Raw genomic sequence first — 21,795 nt, 5'->3', positions numbered from 1 at the left:
TCGGTTTGTAGTAGCAGAAATACCAGCTGCCAAATGATCCATCCTTTCGCTGACACTAGTGATGCAGTGGACAAAGTTTCCCAGGATTCTACATGTGTAACATCATGGCCAAACACCAAATTCCACAAGAAGAATATCATACCTACAGTCAAGCATGGTGGTGGAAGTGTGATGGCGTGGGGATGCTTTGCTGCTTCAGGGCCTGGGCAACTTGCAATAATTGAGGGAAACATGAATTCTGCTCTCTACCAGAAAATCCTAAAGGAGAATGTCCAGGCTTCAGTCCGTAAGTAACTCAAACGCCACTGGATTATGCAGGAATACAATGATCCAGAGCATAGGAGTAAGTCCTAGTACTACAAGTAAGTTAAAGACTGATCTTCAGTTATTGGAAGCGTTTGGCTGCAGTTATTACTGCTAAAGGTGGCACAACCAGATTTTAAGTTTAAGGGGGCAATCCGTTTTTCACATTGGTGATATGTGTTGGATAACTTTTTTGCTTCATTAAAAATTATATAAATAAAAATTGTATTGTTTTGCCTCTCTTGTATGTTGCCTTTGTTTTATGTTGTATTTCATTTGTAGATCTAAAACTATTTAGTATGAGATATACACAATAACAGAGGAAATCAAATACTTTTTCACAGCACTGTATACTAGAAGAGGACATTCAAATATCACAGATTCTTAACACCTAACCAACAAGCTATTGAGCGCTTTACAGTGGAAAAATTGGAAATAAAGCAACAAAATAGAGTCAAAAATAAAATATCAAAATATTCAAATAATAAAAATAGAATAGATAATAGTAGTGACAGAAAGAAGAAGACAATAACAATATAAAATAATTTCAAAATTATAAAATGTTTGTAAGAATATAATAAAACTACAATGGAAACAATTAATAATTAAAATCACAATTAAAGTAATACAAAATAATGTAAAAGTAATATAAAATGTAAGGCAATTAAAGAAAGCTTGTTAAAAGCTAAAGTGAAAACAAATGGTTTTAGCATGTTTTTTTGCTAGCAGGCTTGCACTTTATGATATTAATGCATAATTTGGAACATAGTTTGGCCTAATACGATCTCATTTTCTAGAACGTGGTAATATTCTAGCTGTTGCACAAGTTGTACTTTGTTTGTTGGAGTCAAGAAAACAACAACACCACAAACGCATGGTCCGATTTCTTGGCATGTTCTAATGGACATAAGGTACCACCTGTGCTGTATTCTTTAGATGATAGAAAGCAGTTTTAGTAATGCTATTAATGTGAACTTTAAATGATTAATCATTATCTAAACCCGACATGTGCAACTTGATCAGGGACGTCCAGAAGCCTGCAGAATTAATATTACAAAGGCATGAGGATATGGCGAAGCAGCAGGCTGGCCAGTGAGAGCCTGCGGATTGAAAATAACTTAGAGGTCAGCAAGATGCGTGCTGAATGTGCCCTAGAGACGCTCAGCCAGGCAGAATAAGATGGACCTCAAAGGAGAATAAAAGCTCATCTCTGTTTCTCACCCTTAGGCATGAAATTAATTCAGTCAACCTGAATTAACCAATAATTTATGGATGATCTAATGTGAAAATATGGCCACTACATGTACAGTCGCGCAGAGCAACACTTGATTTAAGCATCCTTTTTTTCATTGCATAAATAAGCAGGCGCTTTCACAGGCTTTCCCATAAAAAAATGTCACATGGTAATTCCATGGCTAAGCATCGCCTCCTGCTGGACACACATAACCCGACAGCTGAGACACGGAAGTTCAGCACGCTGCTCAGAGCTAGGAGTGTGTATGGATGGAGTGTGAGACAGGCAGGAGTGGAAAAACAAAGGGCTGAGGCAATTTCTTTGAGGTGTCTGCCACTACAACCGTGCCCGTAGGCAGTGCACATGGGACATGCGGCCAAGCCAGTGCATGCTCGGCTGCGCAAGGTGCAGGCACTCACTGACGGCTTGAAGGTGGTGGCCTGAGCCTGCTCCCATCCGTCCCCTCCCGCAAGGGCTCTATGCCAGGCAGGGGGGTTAGAGGAGCCCTGCGACAGGAGACATAACACAAACAGAAGGAAGGGGCAGGGGAGCACGAATGTTGTCAATGATGTTCAGCTTCCGCATATCCAAGACAGGAGGAGTGACAAAAAAAACACGAATAAGGGAGAGAGAAAAGATATAACTAAAAGACAAAAATAAATAAATATGATCGAGGGCACTTGAGTGGACTCTTTTATTAAACATCATCACGCTTTTTTCAACATGAGATGATATTGTTTACAATGCTGAATGAAGGAAATCATTTATATTACCTGTACTAGCTTAAAAGCATTTATTAACAGTATGTTAGTTTACTATTGTAAAATAAAAATGACAAAACATGAAAGCAGCATCTTTCAAACCAAAGCGGTGCAGAGAATGCACGTTTACCATGGTAAACCTTTCCTAACTCTGCTGTTAGCTGTTGTCAGGTGAATCATCCGCATCCGTCGTTCTACTTGTATATCAAACATTATTGCATCTTTTGCTATTAACACAAACAAACAAAAAAAATCGCCCGAAAATTTTAATACACAAAAACTTACACAATTCTCCTCAATAGTACAAATGTAAGTGATTAATCAAGAAACATTTGGTGTGTTTCTTTAATTTTGCATTGGAGCTACAAAGCAACATTGCCGACAAATAAGAAGATTTATATGTTTATAGCTAGCCATTTCGCGCTGTGTAAACTGCAAGTCAAAATCGCACACAAGGAATGAACTTTTGTTCATCCTTATTGACAAACCAGATGCAAGTGTCCAGTGCAAAATGAAAAAAGCAAACCTAAGATTTTTCCCAGCGTGTGTTTATTTGTGTAGGAACCTATATTTTTACCTTAACTTCATTAAAACCTTCAATTAAAAAGCAATATCCTGAATAAACGCTGGTTTTATATGCAAACTCTATATGGCCGACAGTATGCGGTCACCTGACCATCACACCCATATGTGCTCCTTCCCCAAACTGTTGCCACAAAGTTGGAAGCACACAAGTGTCTAGAATGTCATTATATGCTGAAGCTATAAGATTTCCTTTCACTGGAACCAAGGAGCCCAAACCTTGACAAAAGCTCCTGTGAACAAAGTGAGCTCCATGAAGACATGGTGTACAGAGGCTGGAGTGCAAGAACTTGTGTGGCCTGCACAGAGACCTGACCTCTACCTCAACACCTCTGGAATGAATTGGAACACAGACTGCACCCCAGGCCTCCTCACCCAACCTCAGTGCCTGACCTCACTAATGCACTTGTGGCTGAATGAGCACAAATCCTCACAGCCACGCTCCAAAATCTAGTGGAACACCTTCCCAGGAAAGTGGAGGTAATTATAACAGTAATGGGGGGCTAAATATGAACGGGACGTTCAATAAGCTCATAGGATGTGACTGCTCAAGTGTCCACAAACCTCTGGCCATAATATATATATATATATATATATATGTAGCAATTTTGAGTCAGACGAAATCTTTCAGTTAAATGTGCTTTGAGAAACTGCTCATGTGACTATAATCAGACACAAGGCCATTTCTATATGTGTGCCATCCAGAGCAGACACGCATTATGACAACAAGCTCGTTAGAGATAATAATGATACTAAACTCGTTTAGAGACAGTTACAGTCTTAAGTAAACAAGTAAACCCATTTAAAAAAAATTAGCCAGCAATTGTAATCATTTAATGCAACATAAACACAGTGAGTAAATACTAAAGTAAAACATATTGGAGGAACATAAAAAGTGTGTTCTTAACTGAGGGATCATTTAAGTGACCCATATGGCTTTTAAGTAAAATGTAAATGAATGCCTTAGAACAGTGGTTTTCAAAGTGGGGGCCGCCAGGGGGCACCCGGGGGGCCTCAACAATTTGCAGTGAAAAATAAACTCTCACTCTCAGACAACCACACACACACACACACACACACACACACACACACACACAATTCCTAATGTAATGTAATGATATCAAATGTAATTAATTAAAAAAAAGGAATATATATTCAGAAGTCTGTATTTTTAATGTGTTTTAAAGACATCTTGCAAAAGGGGGGCCTCGATCAAATGTTAATGCCATGTGGGGGGCCTTGCCCTTGAAAAGTTTGGGAACCACTGCCTTAGAATAACTGGCAAATAAGGTCCATGGGGAAACTGAGATAAGCTTTGCGTTTCACTGAGAATACAGAGTTAGCTAAAGGAAATGGGGTGTGCTCCTTTCAAGATTTGCCCTCATGACAGCACAAATCCTTGTGCAGTGCTGTTTCTCCTTCTGCTGTGTAAATTAAAATACCCACACCTGGACTTAAAACTCTTTACAATTCCATCATAGAAGACATTTGTAACAACAAAGAGAGATCCTGAATCTGTACTTAGAACCTTCCAGAGCTAAATTTGGGATACATTACAGCGTACTACCTGAACAGAGGTATGTTCACTGACCATTTGACCACCTGTACACCTGCTTTTTCGTGCAATTATCCAATCTAGAGTTGACACAGAATGGTGCAAAAACATTCAGTGAGCAACAGTTCTGCAGGCAGAGAGATTGGCCAAATTGGTTTGAGTTGAGAGGTAACTCAAATAGTCACACTTTACAAACACGGTGAACAGAAAAGCATTTCAGAATGCACAACATGTCAAACTTTTAAGCAAATGGGCAACAACAACAGATGACCACATCGGGTACCACTCCTGTCAGCCAAGAACAGGAATCTAAGGCTAAGTTCTAACTGAAATTAGACATTAGTATTAGTAAAACATCATCTGGTCTTTTTCTAATCTTCAACTGTCTGGCTTCAGTGATAATTCAGAATAACTGCATGAATAAGCACAGGTACAGGTGGTTCTATTAAAGCAGCCAGTGAGTTTATATCTTGTGCAATGTTTCTCAAAGTATTTCGGGGGAAAAGTACAAATATGGTAAACCTGCTGATTTAAAGCTGTATTTGAACCATTAAATAGTACAAGACAATATTCTCATTTGCTGTGTGCAAGATTATGTAGACCTTCTTAAGGCCCATGGTCCTTACAACATAATCATGCCATCAACTGTTTTGTTATTTTTATTTTGCTAAGCCTGTTATAGGGGTAATAAATTATTTATAAGTAGCATAATGGCTCCTTATGGTCCAAAAAATCAACAATAGTGCAACAATAGTGACATTCTGTTGTTTGTTTGTTTTTTCATTAGACAGATATTGACAGAATGGCACTATCCTTCAGGTGGAAACCAGAAAGCAAAACAAAAGAGTCTCTTGATAAGGCTTTTCCAAAAGCAATGTGTTTCAAAAAACTCACTCAATCTCAGTTGATAATTAGGTTCAAACGTTTGAAATAGTAAAACAGATGATAACACTGAGAAAGAGAAAATGTCTATTTATGCCTGCTAATGTGGTAAAGGGTGGATGTCTATAATGCAAGTTGGAGACTCTGACAGATGTTTAAAAAAGGTAACACTTTACATTATGGTTCACGCTACTAACATTATTTATGTCAGAAACTCTCAACGTGTGTTGCAGCTCCCAGCACGGTGTTTCACATCATGTGCTTTGGTTTAAATTGCCATGTCTTTGTTTATGTTTCTGTCCTGCTTCCATCCTTGTCCTGTCAATGGTTTGATGCCCTGTTGTGTTCACCTGTCCTGTGTTTAGTCCCTGAATAGTTTGTCTACTGCATCTCTGTCTTATTGTGCACTTATTACTTCAAGTCCAAGCTGTGCTTCCAATTTTTGTACGTTTTTGTACTCCCTGTTTTTGACCCTCGTCTGCCTTCCTGTTATCTGTCTATCCTTGTTTATTATTGCCAAGTATATAATTCTTGGATCGCCCTAAATACAATTTATTGCAATAACATTAACTAAAACTAACTTACCGTAAATAGTGTTAACAAAGTAACAAAGAAAGATGGCCTGTATATTACTTGATGTTTGCTTCAATACAAAATACACCCGCACTAACTGATCAATAACTAAATATACCTATGTCCATATAAATTACAGCATATTACTTACTTTTGATAACTTACTGAACTCTAATGTAAACACTGGAACGTATTTCTATCTCAGTTCTGTATTTTGCCAATTAACCAAAAATATGTTAATGTCTTATAAACATTACTTCGTTAATGTTTGATGGTTTGAAGTTCAAAATTTATTCATGTAAACTAATCTGTTGAGTAATGTGAGTGAAGGGAACCTTAATGAAAAGCATTACCAAAACATGGGCCTTGATTAAATGAACTTGAAATGCTCTGTGACCACTTTATGTGATCTACTGGCTTCACTATGACCAGTAATTAACTTGCGAGAAGCTGGAACTGACTGGGTGTGTGTCAGGTTCCTACAGTGGGGCTCATCGCTCATTAAATGAGCAGAGACTGAGGGAGGAGGTGGAAGATTTAGTGGTTACTTACGGAGTCTCCACGCTTTTTCTGCAGTGTGTTATTGAAAGCGGAGGATCTGTTTAAAAAGGCAAGACCAAAGACAAAAAAAAAATAAAAAAAATAAGAAGAGATAAGTAAACAAGTCAGGAACAAGATAAATACAGTCTTAAGATGTGACATCTCCACTGTGTATTTACAGAAATAAATGCACACTGGGAAAAAACAAAAAAAACAAAAAAACATTCAACCCAATAATCATTTTTTTCAGTATCTAAGAGCTTATTCTATTACAGTATCTTTTTCATTATTTGGTTAGAAAAAAAGCATTTCATTATTTGGTTAGAAAAAAAACCCTACTGTAATCATTTATTTCTACACTAGACTTTTTAAGGGAACTTTGCTTTATTGAAAAATGTAAAAATGTAGTTTTCTCTTATTTTAAACACTAAAAGTAGGTCAAGAGACATGCTACACCTTGAAATAATGTTTTTATCCACAGCATATTGTATTGTGATATCCTGTAACTTTGTATTTGCAAAGTGCAACAATTTAGTGACATGGATAAGGAAACTTAAAAGTATTTGAATAAATTTATCTGTTAAAAATCAAGAAGAATCATCAGTTTCTCTGAGTTTTGCCTCAAAAGTTTTACACCACAGAGCTGTTGAATTCTTAAATATCATTGGTCAGAAATATTATTTTTTATATAAGAGTCACTGATATGGTGAAACATTCTGTAAGAAGATTTTATTTAGCATATATGGAAGGAGTCTCCAGTGTCAGCACTTAACAGTCAGGGGAAAAGCTGTAACTTCAAGAGAGAAAAAAAGAGAGACCAAGGAAATTACTTTTCATAGCTACTGTAAGTGTTAACAGGAAATACAGTCCCCTCTGAAAATATTGGAACGGCAAGGGCAGTTCATTTGTCTGTGCTGTACACCAAAGACATTTGGGTTTGAGATCAAAAGATTACAAAAGTTTAGGATTTCTGCTTTTATTTCCTGGTATTTACATCTAGATGTGTTAAACAACATAAAACATAGAACCTTTTGTATCAAACCACTCAATTTTTAGGCTAGCAAAAATATAGGAACAGATGAGTGTTCAAGTAAATTAAAGTAAATAACACTTAATATCTGGCTGCATATCCCTTGCTTGCAGTAACTACATCAAGCCTGTGGCTCACTGACATCACCAAATTGTTGGTTTCTTCTTTTGTGATGCTTTTCCAGGCTTTTAACACAGCCTCTTTCAGTTGTTGTTTGTGTTGGGGGGTTTCTCCCTTCAGTCTCCTCTTCAGGAGATGAAATGCATGCTCAGTTGGGTTAAGGTCTGGTGATTGACTTGGCCAGTCTAAACACTTCCACTTTTCCACTGTGTCATTGTCTTGCTGCATGGTGAAGTTCCTCCCGATTAATTTAGATGCAATTCTCTGTAAATTGGCAGACAAAAGTTTCCTTTAAACATCTGAATTCATTCTGCTGCTACCATCATGAGTTACATCATCAATAAAGATTAGTGAGCCTGGTCAAGAAGCAGCCACTCAAGCCCAAGCCATGACACTAGCTTGGATCATGAGCAGATCTTTTCTTTCTCCACACTTTGGCCTTTCCATCATTTTGGAACTTTTGTGGCTCATCTCTGGATTTCTCTGCAAATTCCTATCTGATTTTCTGATTCTTTCTGCTGATGAGTGATTTGCATCTAGTGATATGGCCTCTATATTCGTGCGCCAGAAGTCTTCTTCGAATGGTGGATTGTGATACCTTCATCCCTGTGGAGGTTGTTGATGATGTCTCTGACTGTTTTTTTTGGGTTTTTCTTCACAGCTCTCACAATTTTTCATCATCTCATCAACTGCTGTTGTTTTCCTTGGGCAATCTGTTCCATGTCTGGTTGTTAGTACACCAGTGGTTTCTTTCTTTTTCAGCATATTCCAAATTATTGTGTTGTCTATCCCCAATGTTGGTGCAATGCCTCTGATTGATTTTTCCCTCTTTTCTCAGCTTCAAAACAGCTTGCTTTTCTCCCATAGACAGCTCTCCGATCTTCATGTTGGCTTATCCTTTTTAACATCAAATGCAGCCTTCACAGGTGAAACTGAAGGCTAAAACCAAGAGTAGATGTTAAGAGCTATTTATTGTTTAAACAAGCAATCTAACAGGGTACCAAGAAACACCTATCAGTCACCTATAAATTGGGTGGTCTGATACAAAAAATTCTATGTCATTTAACACCTCTACATATAAGTACCAGGAAATAAAAGCTGAAATTCTAAACTCTCTTCTCATATTCATCTTTTGATCTCAAACCCAAATGTATTCAGTCTACAGCAAAAACAAATGTATTGTTCTGGTCGTTCCAATAGTTTCATAATAGGTTACTGTATCTTGTTTCATGGCTATTCCACAGCATTAATTGTTACTATAAACTAATAAAATGTTGTTGTTCATTAATAAAAAAGAATCATTCTAATCATTGGCAAATCACTGTGCTATAAAAGGAATAATACACGTCGGTATGTGCTGTTATTGGAAAACAATCAATGTCGTGTTGAGAATGCCCCCTCATCTTTTATTAATTAGTTAAATATCTTCCAATTCCAATAGCATCTTCTAAAAGACTTATGAGATACTTTGTGACATTCTCATATATCCTTTTCTAAAACTATTATAGATTTATTTATCTTTACCATACAGTAATACCAATATAAAATCAAACCCAGTACTAACAACATCTATCCATCTATACTGTATTACAAGAACACTCTCACTGGAAAATAACTGACATTACTCAACAATTCTGATCTAATTCCATCCTAACTGCCTACTGCACATATCATACCACAACACATCCCTCACAGTTTAGGTTCTGTACAGAGTTTGTAGTGTGAACGAGTCTGAATTTGATGAGCAATTCAGTGAGTTTCAGAGTAAATCAAAGGCCTAGATGTAATGGGAAAACCCTTTGACCCGTGAGGGCGCCACTCACCTCGTCGCCTCTTGAGTTTACGCCGCCGCTGCTTGTTGACAAAGCAGGCTGCCAGTGTGCTGAAGAGGATAGCTGCTGCCAGGAAGCAGATGGTGGCCACGATGCCCGCCACCACCGGCCGCGCCAGCCCCTCGTCTGCCACGTCTGGCGGTGGGAAGAAGTCTGACACGCACATAGGGCAGTCTTAGGGCAAACACACTGGCACAGTGCAGAGACAGTAGCAGATATTATGCCTATAGTTAATGTTTGTATATGTTATGTTGTCCATTTCAATGAAGATTCATAGGATGGATTTTCACAAGATTACAAGGAATAATAAAGTTTTTAGAATTTTGATAATAAACAATATTCTTGAGTAGTGCATGTTACAGTAAATTATTTGTCACTTTGCAGCATAAATACTGTAGATCCTACAATGACTAAAAGTCAGACATTTATCAACCTCAAATTGAGAATAACTAGGCTATTACCATAATGTGCTTATTTTGCCTTGAATGGACCATTAACATAATTATAGTACTTGAATCATGTAATTAGAAGCTGAATAATGAATAATTTTGGGGTTTTGTGAGCATTAGGCTCACAAAAACCTCTCTTGTGTATATATATATATATATATATATATATATATATATATATAGTGGAATTAGTTCTGACACTATAATGAAAATACTGCATAGTATAATAATTAATTTTTTTTGTTGTTGTTGTTTTTAAAAAGTATTCACAGGTATTAGACAGTAATTTCAATTACTACTCAGGATTCTAGTGTCTGTTGAACTCATTGTCAGACTAACAGCTGCTTGATCCAAGCACTGAACTGTGTTTTAAGCCTAAATTGATTGTGTCACTTGTGGTTTGTCTCTTGTGGGTGTGTAGAGACTGCTGTTGTTGTCGATCATGGGCGTGTTCTGTCCAGCAATTTTTCCGTTTCATTGAGAAATATCAGTAGCTAGGGTGAAAATTGTTTGACTTTATGTGTTAGACTTTGAACTAGCTTTGCTGCTAGATTAGCCAAGCAAGCTAACTGTACTAGTTATGTAAATCCAACAGAGCATCCAGCAATCTCTCCTACTTCCTTCCAAGCTATATTTTTCTTCGCAATGTCTCTTTACACATTTGATGAGAGATATATGAAATTGTATGCTTTTCTGGAACTTTTGCATGTCAAACAGTAAATGAGAACTGACTGCAGGTAGGAACTAACTTTACAAGTGGGGAACTGAAGAAACTTCAGACCACAATAGCCATAGTAATCAAATTGAGATAGTTGTCTGGATTTGTCATACTTAATTTGCCTGGAATTAAGGAAATCTCAATTCAAATATTGTTTCGTTGCTTGTCATTGACGTGGAATTCATGGCTCTGTGTCGTGCGCATATCCTCATTGTTCTTGGGTCCCATGATTAGCATACTTCAGCATTAAGTGAAATACTAACGCAACATGTAAAATAACATAAATATTAAAATTAGTTGAAGGTATAATCTGAGATTTTGACAGATTAATCTGCCTCTGAAATGCCAAACAAGCACAGCTCCACCCTTCAGTGTTCCATTTAAAGCCAAAATACATGCATGTGCTTGCCCCAAGTTAGATCTAGACTTATACCTGCCTTCCTGTCCTGATCGGTTAGATTCTGATGATCACTTGTTTTTTCTTCCATTTACTGAGGCCTGGGGTGCCACAAAGTCTTCAAGTAGATATTTTATTGTGTTTTGCCAAATATTAAAAAAAATTCTTCTGACTTAAAAATGACTGACTTATCCAAAGTGACACCAGGAAGTGAAATTGACAAAAATATCCTCTTCCTGAAAAAAAATATGTCGGTTGAGATACAGTTCCATTACTTATTAGCAATATTAGTCTTGTAACTCTAAAACTACAACGCTAATGTTGCTAACATGTGGCAGCCGAACCTTATAAATCTCTTAGTTCACCTAAGTGAACTATGATTATACCATTCTCCAAAACATTTTATGAGAGACATTTTATGGTAAATTAAGCCACAATTAAACGAGCCAGCTAACGTTCAACAATGAGCAATTACACTTTTGTTTCACACTTTTTTTTTTAAACAGCAGTTCTCTGAAAAATGTTGTGCACAAGTATTCTTGAAAAACGTTTTAAGCAAATACATTTTATATAAGTAAGTGGGGAATTGCAAACACAGAGATATACATGAAAGGAACGAAAAGTTTAATAGAAATTGTTGTAGTTCAACACTACAACCGGCAGATGGCAGTACAGTATCACCAACTATGCAGATCAGATTACTTACTTTGTGACTTTTCAATATCTAATAAATATATAAGCATAGAAAGGCATTTAACATTTCCACTGACCTGTACTGGAGACCCCAACTAAATTACTGGGTTCACTGATGAGGTCCTCCATGACTGCCATAACTCTGAACTCATACCATACCTCCTGTAAACACACACAATTTATAAATTCGCTAATTCAGGTGGCTAGCAACTTAAATCTAATATCATACAAGAGGGGAAAAAAACACATAAAACAGATTCCTTTGGCACTGGGATCACATTTCAATGTGATTTTCAGCATTTAGTGGGATGGGGGAGTCTACAAATTCATTGGCTCTTAGTGAGGAAACAAGCAACATTATAGAGGCTGGTCATGGTGGATCCATAGTCTATCCCCGGAACACTGGGCATGAGGCAGAAATAAACTCTAAATAGGACACAATTCCATTACAGGGTATTACACACATTCTCATATGCTTATTCACACCTAGGTACAAATTAAAGTAGCCAGCCCACCTGTTTTTGGGAGGTGGGAGTGGTATCTCTACGGAAAGCGCTATGCACAGTATGTCCACAAGAGGGCGCTAGGTTGTCATTAATGTTATATTGCTACCTTCTGTGGTGCTTTCCAGTGAATGCTTAACAGTGTTCACATGTCTCCGCAGTTCGATGATTAAAAAGCCATGTTATTGGATATATGTATTTAATCTGCACTATACCACAGTGGGATACCAGAACAGTACAACCTGGAGTAAACCATGCGGAGAATGTCAAACAGACATGAGCTCAGGATCAAACTACTGAGCCACTATCCCACCCATAATAATAGAAGAAGAAGAAGAAGAAGAAGAAGAAGAAGAAGAAGAAGAAGAATTAATACAATTAATTTGTTTGTTTTTGTTTGATATTCTTTTATCAAAAAGTGCCTTTAAGTGTACCCAAGGACACTGTAAAGATAAATCACATATACATAATAAGCATGTAATAATAAAATAAAGAAAAATGAATAAAATAAAAAAAATAAAAATACCAAAAGAAAGAATAAGAAAAATGCATGTTTATATAAACAGTCAAAAACAAGCTGGATAAGAAGAGACTTGCAAGCAGATGGTGAGAAAGAGTGTTCCACAGTTTTGAAGTAGCCAAGACCCTTTTATGTGGAGATTTTTGCACTTGTAATTTACCACCAAACCACTCCTTTAAACTCTATCACAGGTCCTTCAGAGTGACAAGAAGCTTTTACGGATCTCCCTAGTGACGAACATACAGCAAGTAAGCACTATGTAAATATGCTGCTTGACACAGCAGCTTTAAAAGAAACGGATGATTCGGCACTTTCTCTGGACATGTCTGAGAAATGCTATGCAAATTCCCCTTTATAGGATCCTGCATTGTCAGCTGTTCTGTCAAGTGACATCAGTCACATGTTTACCTGAATCAGATCTCTGGCCAACAGCTCTGTCTCTCCTGCAGGGATTGCATCATCCAGGACGTCCCACCTCTCGCCGAGGCGGAACTCCATGATGTAACGATCGATCGGCGACGTGTGATTGGCTGGAGGAATCCATGTTAGCAGGACTCCCTGTTGTGTCCGGTTGGCTGTGAGGCACCGTGGTGGGGTAAGCAGCACCAGAGGTTCGGGGGTACTTATAGGAAATACTGTGTGAACAAAAACGCGGTGTGTGTTCAAACCCCTAATCAACACAAGACATATTTCAAGCAGGTCTATAATAGAGATGGGCATGAGTAGTCAAATAAACCACCTAACTTAGTAGTGAATTTTGCAGACTGGGTTTCTTTAGCATGCCACAGAATTCAATTCAGGCCAACGGCGTATTTGTGATACTGATGTTTGTCTACCTTAAAGCATGTTTGACTGGGTATGAGACAGCATGAGAGTATGTTTATATAGTGAATATGAAGTCATTTGTGAGTCGCCCTAAGTTGAAGATAGTGTTAGAAATGTAACATCTAGCCAAATATAAGTAACAAGAAAGTGCTACTGTGGACAAATAAATAAAACATGTCTGAAACATAAAAAAATTATAATAAAATATTTCCTTGTTGCTTTCTTTGCTTAAGTGAATGACTTAAATCATAATTTAACTACTGCTTGTCTAAGGCATAATTCATAACATAATTAATATCCTCATAGTTGAATAATAATAATAATAATAATAATAATAATAATAATAATAATAATAGCTACATTTGCTAAGTTATGTTATTTCTTTTATTCAATCAGCTGGTTAGATTTTTTTTGGTTATTGAATTGGGCGCAAATAATTTCATGCAAGCATCATACTGTTCATTTTAACGATCAACTAATCTCTTTTTTTATTGTGTTGAAGTTCTTGACCACGAAATGCCTCACATCATTAGTCTATTTGCTATTAGCCAGCTCACCTAGAGTGTTCACAGTGACGACCTCGCTGAAGGGGCCTGTGCCCAGCTTGTTTTGCGCCAGGACGCTGAACTGGTAGGCCGTTTCAGACTCCAGGCCCTGCACCAGCAGCCAGTGCTGCGCGCTTGGCACAGGCATGGAGAGCCAGTCATGCGAGCCTAGCTGCTCCCTCTTCACCCTGCAGGGAGATCCACATGTGCAGGAAAAAAAGGAGTTTAGCTCTGAACCTACACACACACACCTCGTCAGATAATGATCGCTATGTCACTCCCAGTATTGATGAAAGCGTTGCCTGCAGCTAAACAAAAAGACATGGCCTATTTAGCTTAGGGTAAGTGCTGAGGAATTTGCCAGACATCTAACAGAGCAACAACGGCATGCATCTGCTAATGCCTATCAAAATAAGTCTTCATATCGTACGTATAGCCTCCCTCTCTCTCTATTAGGAGTGTCCTTGGGATGAACTAGAATACGACGTGTTTTGTGCATTAGAACAATAATCAGAACAAGTGTGTTAGTGTAAAATAGGATTAGTTGTGGAATCATAAGAGTTGTTACCGACAGCAAGTAAACACAGGCATAAATCCAGGTGACAGACATGTGCGGAGAACTGTGAACGCGTGTATGATGGGGCTGAGGGCCCAGGAACGGACATGAATCAAAGTGTGCTTACTGTGCGCTTACTGTCAGTGTGCTTGTCTCTGATATACTGTCTGCCGCATGCATGGATGGGAGTCTTATTTCACTAGCCGATCCACAGTCATTCATCCAGGAGAGTGAGGAGCGGGAGGGGGGAGCGAGAGTGTGCGGCATTCACGTTCGGCTGATGTTATCTCATGTTTTTGTCACTGCCTCATGAACGTGAAGGTCTACTGAATAAACACTTTATTAGATACACCTACCTTTTTTTCTTTCTTTTTTTTTTTTTTTTTTGCACAACGTGACAGTCGCGGAATGGGATCACCATAGGACCACCACTGACCATATATTATTTAGTGTGTGTGGTGGTGATACAAGTGGTATCCCGCACAGTGATTTATTAGACACACCTAACCTCTGAAGTAAAGTTCTTTATTTCTTTTAAACGCACAATATGTACATTTTAATTGTCCTTAATTGTTGAAAAGTTTAAATAATGTCAACAACACGTATACAAACATACTACGGCTAATACACTGTACATATCACAGGGGTGGACAAATCAGTAGCCTGGGTGCCCAAGACAAGCAAACTGTCACTGGCTGTTTGTGGCTGCAAGTAGGTTCACCAGTGAGAGAAAGAAAATAAACCCTATTTCCTACTGACATTTGGTGTATATGTTTAAACCTAATGGTGGTGCAATGCAACTCTAGCACACACTATCAAATCCCACCGCCTGCTGCACTGAACACAACGGCTAAGGCACGATCTGTCTGACAGTAGAAAATTTTCCACTAGGTAGGTTACTTAACTATCATGCGTGGACAGTTTGTTTCAGAATAGTTATGTGGAATCCACGATAAAACCATCATATAACTCTCCTGCTACCACAACACACAACAGGTCACATTGATGGTAAACATGTTGTGAGAAAGAAAGAAGCTAGCTTGCTCTTTAGGCTTGTAAAGTATATTTATTGGCAATGCGAGAACCATTGCAGCACATAACCGAAACGTCTGCCAGTCATTTTTTGTTGAGATATGATGTGCAACTATGATGTGCTATATATAAAAATGTTTATGTCCTTTCACTGGGAATTCATATAAGTGTTTATTTCCCTTTATTTTCATAAAATAAATGTTTATTTTCATCTGTATTAACACATATAACTAGCTCACATATATACTGGTCACATGTTATTACATTGCTGTGCTACCTTTTTTTTTTAGTTTTATTTTTTTAGCTTATTCAGTTAGATTGCTAGACACACACACTTGCTCAGTGGGCTAGCTAATAAATTTATCAAATGTCCACTCTTGAATATAACCCGAATATGAAAGCTGAAAAACTACATTACTCATAATAGGTTTTGTTCTTTGTCCATTCTTTTTCCTTGCAAATATCCTTCAGAGTAAGTGAATATTATCCAATATTCCTTTTTCCCATTTTGGAGTGAGTCATATCCGTGTACGAGACAGAGTGTACACCACCACCGTGGTCAGCTATCAACGCTTTTCCGATGTACAGGAAGTGATAGCAACATGCCAAGTGCCTACATCAATAGGCCTGGCATGGACTGCTGTGGAGAGCCACAGAGAGCGTCTATAAAGGTTAGAGAGGAAGTCTATTCATACAGAACCTTTAAAATATGAGTCACTGAGCTTTTCTCTTCCACCAACACCTTTAGTCAGTTCTTGGCAATGGCCTGTGCTCAGTAGGGCACCTGCTGCTTACAAATCAGGCCAGGATATGCTGGAGCCAGAATGAGGCGGAAAGGTGAACAGAACGCAGCTTGCGGTCAGAAGGACGAACACTCTGGCCTCTTCTCATCCTGAAGCTGTTCTTTTAGCTTGTGGCATGGGGATCTTTTGGCATGATGCCACACAAACAGCTGCTCGAGGAAGCAAAAGTGCCTTTATATATGTGTGTACGAGGTGTGTACGCATTATTGGAAGGTCTTTGAGATTAGGTGTGTGGTCTTTATCTGATTGGAGGTGAGAGCCTGCAGAGTGAATACTAATGGTGTCCTCATGAGCCTGTGACTGCCACTTGAACACACACATAAACCAGCATAAACCAGCATGGATGGCCTTCCAAAGCTTTCCTGTTCTTCATTCTACCTCTACTCCATCTCCTTATTTCCAAGCTCTCTCAGCCTTTAGGTCTAACTGACACTCATACCAACAGGCACACATTATGTTTTTATTTCATATTTGCATGAGTAAAGAGTTGTGTCTGGTTTGCTGCATGATCAGTATTATGGATTGCTTATTGGGTGAGGACAATAACTGTGGTTCTAACAAATATAAAAGCTAGACCATAGCCTAACTATTAAAGAGATGCAATTCGCCATATCCGATGGTTAACCATCAAACTGTCATCAAGAGAATAAGAGGCACACAGGGAAGAAAGTTCACAAAAAGAAGAAGAGAAGAAACTATTACAAAATAGAAATACGGACATTTTATATTTCTCAGTCCAATTTCATCGTTACAATAGAAGTCGTTTAATGTTACTGTGCCATTATATTTTTTAGCTTGCTAGATAGATAGCTTGAGCATATCTACACATCTACACAAGCAAATGTTTAATTTGTCAGTAATGCTTAATGTTTAAATCATCAAGTTTAACAACTAATGATAACTTGTAGAGAGTTGCCGTATCATTAGTTCAGTTTGCACTGTCTGATCGGTACTGCATTCATTAAAGCTTCATTCATGGCGTCCTTTTATTTAATGTACCTGCTTGAACCCGCAAAAACAAATCCGCAAGTGCACTGTGAAGCAAGTTTCCATTCTATAGGAAAGAAAGGACACAGAGCTATAGAATGCTGATATTCGTACTGAATATCGCTGGCGACTATAGCAGGGCAGGAGCAGAGCCGGGGGCAAGCGCAAGCAGCAGGCACAGGATAGAGAGCAAGAAAAAATGGCGGCAGGTCAAGCCATGAAGCGTGCTGCTAGATATTTAAGCCCAGGCAACAGCTTGGCTAGCTGGATCTGGTCATTCTCAAGGCAAAAAACAAACAAACATTCAAGCACCTAATAATCTCATCTAACAGTTGATCTACTTCGTGACCATAACGCATATAATACAGGTCCAACATTGCTTTCCTGTTTTCCCACGTTTACTGTTTCAAAGGTCATTCGTTTTTGCTATACTTACATACTGGAAGGTGCAGGTTCACTTACTGCAGCACAACTTGTGGGCTTCACTGGATTGTGAGAGAAGTCTGCACATTAATATGTCAAATTCATGCATACCGCTAAATGAATTGTGATGATACTATGACTAGATGGAGTATCCTTGTCTGGGTCATTCAGACATGAGCTACACTATATGGCCAAAGGTTTTTGGACACCTGACCATCACACCCATATGCTTTTTTTGGAGCATCCCATTCCATTTCCATTCCTTTGCTGTTATAATAACCTCCACTCTTCTGGGAAGGCTTTCCAATAGATTTTGGAGTGTGGCTGTGGGGATTTGTATTCATTCAGCCACGAGAGCATTAGTGAGGTCAGGCACAGAGGTTGGGCAAGGAGGACTGGAGTGCATTCGGCATTCCACTTCATCCCAAAGGTGCTCAGTGGGGTTGAGGTCAGGGTTCTGTGCAGAACACTCGAGTTCTTCCACACCAACCTTGGCAAACAATGCCTTCATGGAGCTCACTTTGTGCACAGGGGCATTGTCATTCTGGAACATGTTTGGGCCTCTTAGTTCCCGTGAAGGAAAATTGTAACGCTACAGCATACAAAGACTTTCTATACAATTGTGTGCTTCCAACTTTGTGGCAACAATTTGGGGAAGGCCTACATATGGGTATGATGGCGAGGTGTCCACAAACCTTTGGCCATATACTGTGTGTGAATAGATGCACATTATGTGAGTGCTACTTTTGTCCAAAATGTCCCGTTTCGCACACAGTAATTACTTTAGCACCTTGCAGTTAATATTTATTCATTTATTTATATTGATAGATTTGTAGATTAAAAATTTTCAAATAAATATATTTATTGAATAATTTTTGAACATGGCTTATAAGCCTCTTCGTGCTAGATTTGAAATTTCCTCATGACCTCTTAAAGAACCTTAAAACACTCAGCTATGGGTGAGTTCATTTAAATGCTGTTCCTACTGGCTAGGCATATTGGGACTACTCTTAAGTAAATAACCTGAAAATGTTATTACTTTTCACTGGGATGAAGTGTTTAAAGGCAAGACTAATTGTGCACTATCCTACAACAGTCTTCTGTTCCTAATACAGTGATTTGTATGCAGAACGACACCTTCAGGGGTCGTATCAGGCTGTTCTCTTCGACATGGCTTTACGGTTATGTACCATCTGTGAATGGTAATCCTGTTGCCAGAAATCACGGCTGGCACAGAACTGCCTGAAATGACCCAGCAGTTTATTTTTTGTCCCAGTTCTGTAAAACTTTGATGCAAACTGAGAGTGATTACATTTATTATATGTAATTATTATACTGAGTGCAGTCAAGTAAGGTGTCATACTTGCTTAAAAGGAGCCATAGGTATTTCTATTATATTCTTTCAATTCATATTTGATTGAGTAGGTATAATCGCTTATAAGTACTAGTCCATTTCTGCCAATGCACATTCTACAGATTACAGTACCTATGCTGACCCTTATTCAACACCAGTATCTGTTCAGCAGCAGCAGCAAAACTCAAGGCTCATACAGTATGTAGCAAACCTCTCAGAGCCAGAGAGCTGATCAAGGATCACTTCTTGCCACCCCTGGAAAACGATCCTAGATGAGCACTCTTACCCGAGGGGAAAAAAAAAATTTAGAAAAGGAAGCAAAAAGCAAAGCATGCTGGGATCACTCACACATGGCCGTACCAAACTGAGAATGTCTGCTCGAAGCCGCCATCGTAGCCTGGCTCCCATGAGACGTTGGCCGAGGTCGTCGAGACCGAAACGTGGATGTTTTTGGGGGCGTGAGGGCTTGTGCCTGTAGGGAGTGAACACTGTTAAAACAGACTCCTGAAAACAGGCACTCTGACACTAACACTAACACTGATGATGGGTCACGAGACTTCGTTCTTGACTTGGATGACGACATTGAGAATTTCCGTCAGAAGATTAATCGATTAACTGGATTTTTGTTAGTTTTGCAAATAAAAACTTCAGACTATAACTTTACATAAACACAACTGTCTGTCCAATTTATATTTATATATTATGTAGATGCACATAAAAGCACTGATAATTACACTACAGTCCTAGATTATCAGCGCTACCACTGTTTATCAAAACGTCTACATTGCGAGTGAGGAGCAACGTGGCCTCGTGACTAGTAGATCACTTACAGATGACTCCCGTTATAATAAACCACAGAATTTACTCCGCAAGCACACAGATACAGCATATAATGACGATAAACTTGACTTAAACTAAACCTTTTAAGCAATTCGCACCAATTTCCCCAACCCCTTGCATACACTGGAGTTTGTGCTTGTGCATCCGTGCTACTCAAGCTCCACTTTGCAAAGTTTGCAGGTCATAGACATATAAATTTATATGCCCCAAGTCCTCTAAGGCAGGGGTGCATTTTACATTAAAATGCTGTGAAGATTTAATATAAAATGCCCCCCTGCATTAGAGGACTTGGGTCGCACATTTTTTTCCACTGTCACTTAACGATTACGCCTCGGTCTGATAGTGACTGAGGTCATGTTGGCTGTAAAAGGTAACACTGAGATAAACAGTAAACTGAAAAAATATTTTGTTGATTCTAGGTATTTTGCTAACGCTAGTGGCTTCGCATTACGTGCATTTGACGCCATGTGCCATCTAAAGGGAGATGGCTTATACTTCCGGCTGTTACGGAATGAGACTAGAAGCAGAAGCAATCGCAGATCAAAGTCTTTATTCACCAACTGAAGTTAATAAACAAGAAACGCGGTCTAGACTGGAATAGATAATTGAGGTTTAAACATGAAACTGGATGCGAGGCTTGGAACAGAAACAGGACACAAAAACACGACCACTTAGCATACTTAAATGTCTTCACCTTTACATTCACTTATTCAGTTAATACTGCGCAAAGTGCACAGCAACATGAGGGCTTTAAATAACAAGCATAATTATGCTTGAACATAGACAGCTGGGACCAATAATGACACACTCTCGAACATCAACCAATGCCTGAACAGGAAGAGAACAGAACCAAAACAAAGGCACGTGTCCATAGGAAATAGTTCTCATTCTGTGATCCTGTGCACGCGTGCGCTCTGCAGCCGTCCATGCACATCGATGCTGCAGCGCCACCTGCCGGCGAGATCGTGACAACGGTAAGCAGAAAACCCCTGCTAGTGTTCCATTTGAGACGATACTTCCCTTCTAAAATATATACAAAAGTATTCCATGTATACAAAATGTATTCAAGTGCATAGTAAGTAATTTGGGACACAACATTTTTCGGAACAGAATTACCGCCCCGTGCCGTTCTCACACCAATTAATCAAGAATATGATTTGTTGACAACGATTTTCAGAATCGATTATTAGCAATTTTATCGATTAGATGTTGCAGATCTATTTAAACATGTACAAAAAGAGAACTGAAGACATAAACAAAGTGATTCAATTATGCTGTTATCTCTTAGCTGAGATTAGAAGGCTTTTCATACAAACAGCAACTTTTAGAATCACTTACAAATAATTTAATTATTAAAAGGCAATTAAATATAATGCTTTGTACAGGAACATGCACCTCGTGGATTTTTTGGAAAAAAAGGCAAGCTGGCCCAGGGAGCTGGTGTTAAACTCCTGCAAATTACCAGGGTAAATGCTGCCAGGCATGCTATTCAGAGTTCCCATCACAGTGCCCTATCTATTTGCATTCACAAGCAGCGTGAAAGCTCATTGTACCACCAACAAGACCACTGGGCAGCAGAGTGAAAGCAAGGCTGCTGCCCATGAAACAACAACCAGCTCTGTGTAGTGCTCCCTTTCAGCCAAAATAAAGGTCTCACAAATCAAATTAGACTGTGTGCCTTCTTGTATATACTTTCAGCTGAAGTAAACACTTACTCATCTGTAATATTCAAATGAAA

General features: G+C 38.6%; 1 protein-coding gene across 2 annotated transcripts in view; it reads right to left on the bottom strand.

The window, feature by feature from the left end:
• The window catches only part of igsf9bb (immunoglobulin superfamily, member 9Bb), a 136,256-nt gene that overhangs the window by 19,908 nt on the left and 94,553 nt on the right, over positions 1–21,795 (bottom strand). For both annotated transcript variants that reach the window (XM_017493640.3, XM_047161679.2), the window contains exons 12-17: positions 19,578–19,689; positions 14,075–14,250; positions 13,101–13,327; positions 11,747–11,831; positions 9,404–9,565; positions 6,443–6,488 (exon numbers count right to left, since the gene is read on the bottom strand). In XM_017493640.3, coding sequence (XP_017349129.2) covers positions 6,443–6,488; positions 9,404–9,565; positions 11,747–11,831; positions 13,101–13,327; positions 14,075–14,250; positions 19,578–19,689 — 808 coding nt within the window. The remainder of the gene's footprint in view (positions 1–6,442; positions 6,489–9,403; positions 9,566–11,746; positions 11,832–13,100; positions 13,328–14,074; positions 14,251–19,577; positions 19,690–21,795) is intronic.

The sequence above is a fragment of the Ictalurus punctatus genome, chromosome 18, assembly GCF_001660625.3.
Source record: "Ictalurus punctatus breed USDA103 chromosome 18, Coco_2.0, whole genome shotgun sequence".
NCBI classification, from domain to species: Eukaryota; Metazoa; Chordata; class Actinopteri; order Siluriformes; family Ictaluridae; genus Ictalurus; species Ictalurus punctatus.
The sequence above is the reverse complement of the archived record's forward strand: the minus strand, read 5'-3'. Positions and strand labels throughout refer to the sequence as shown.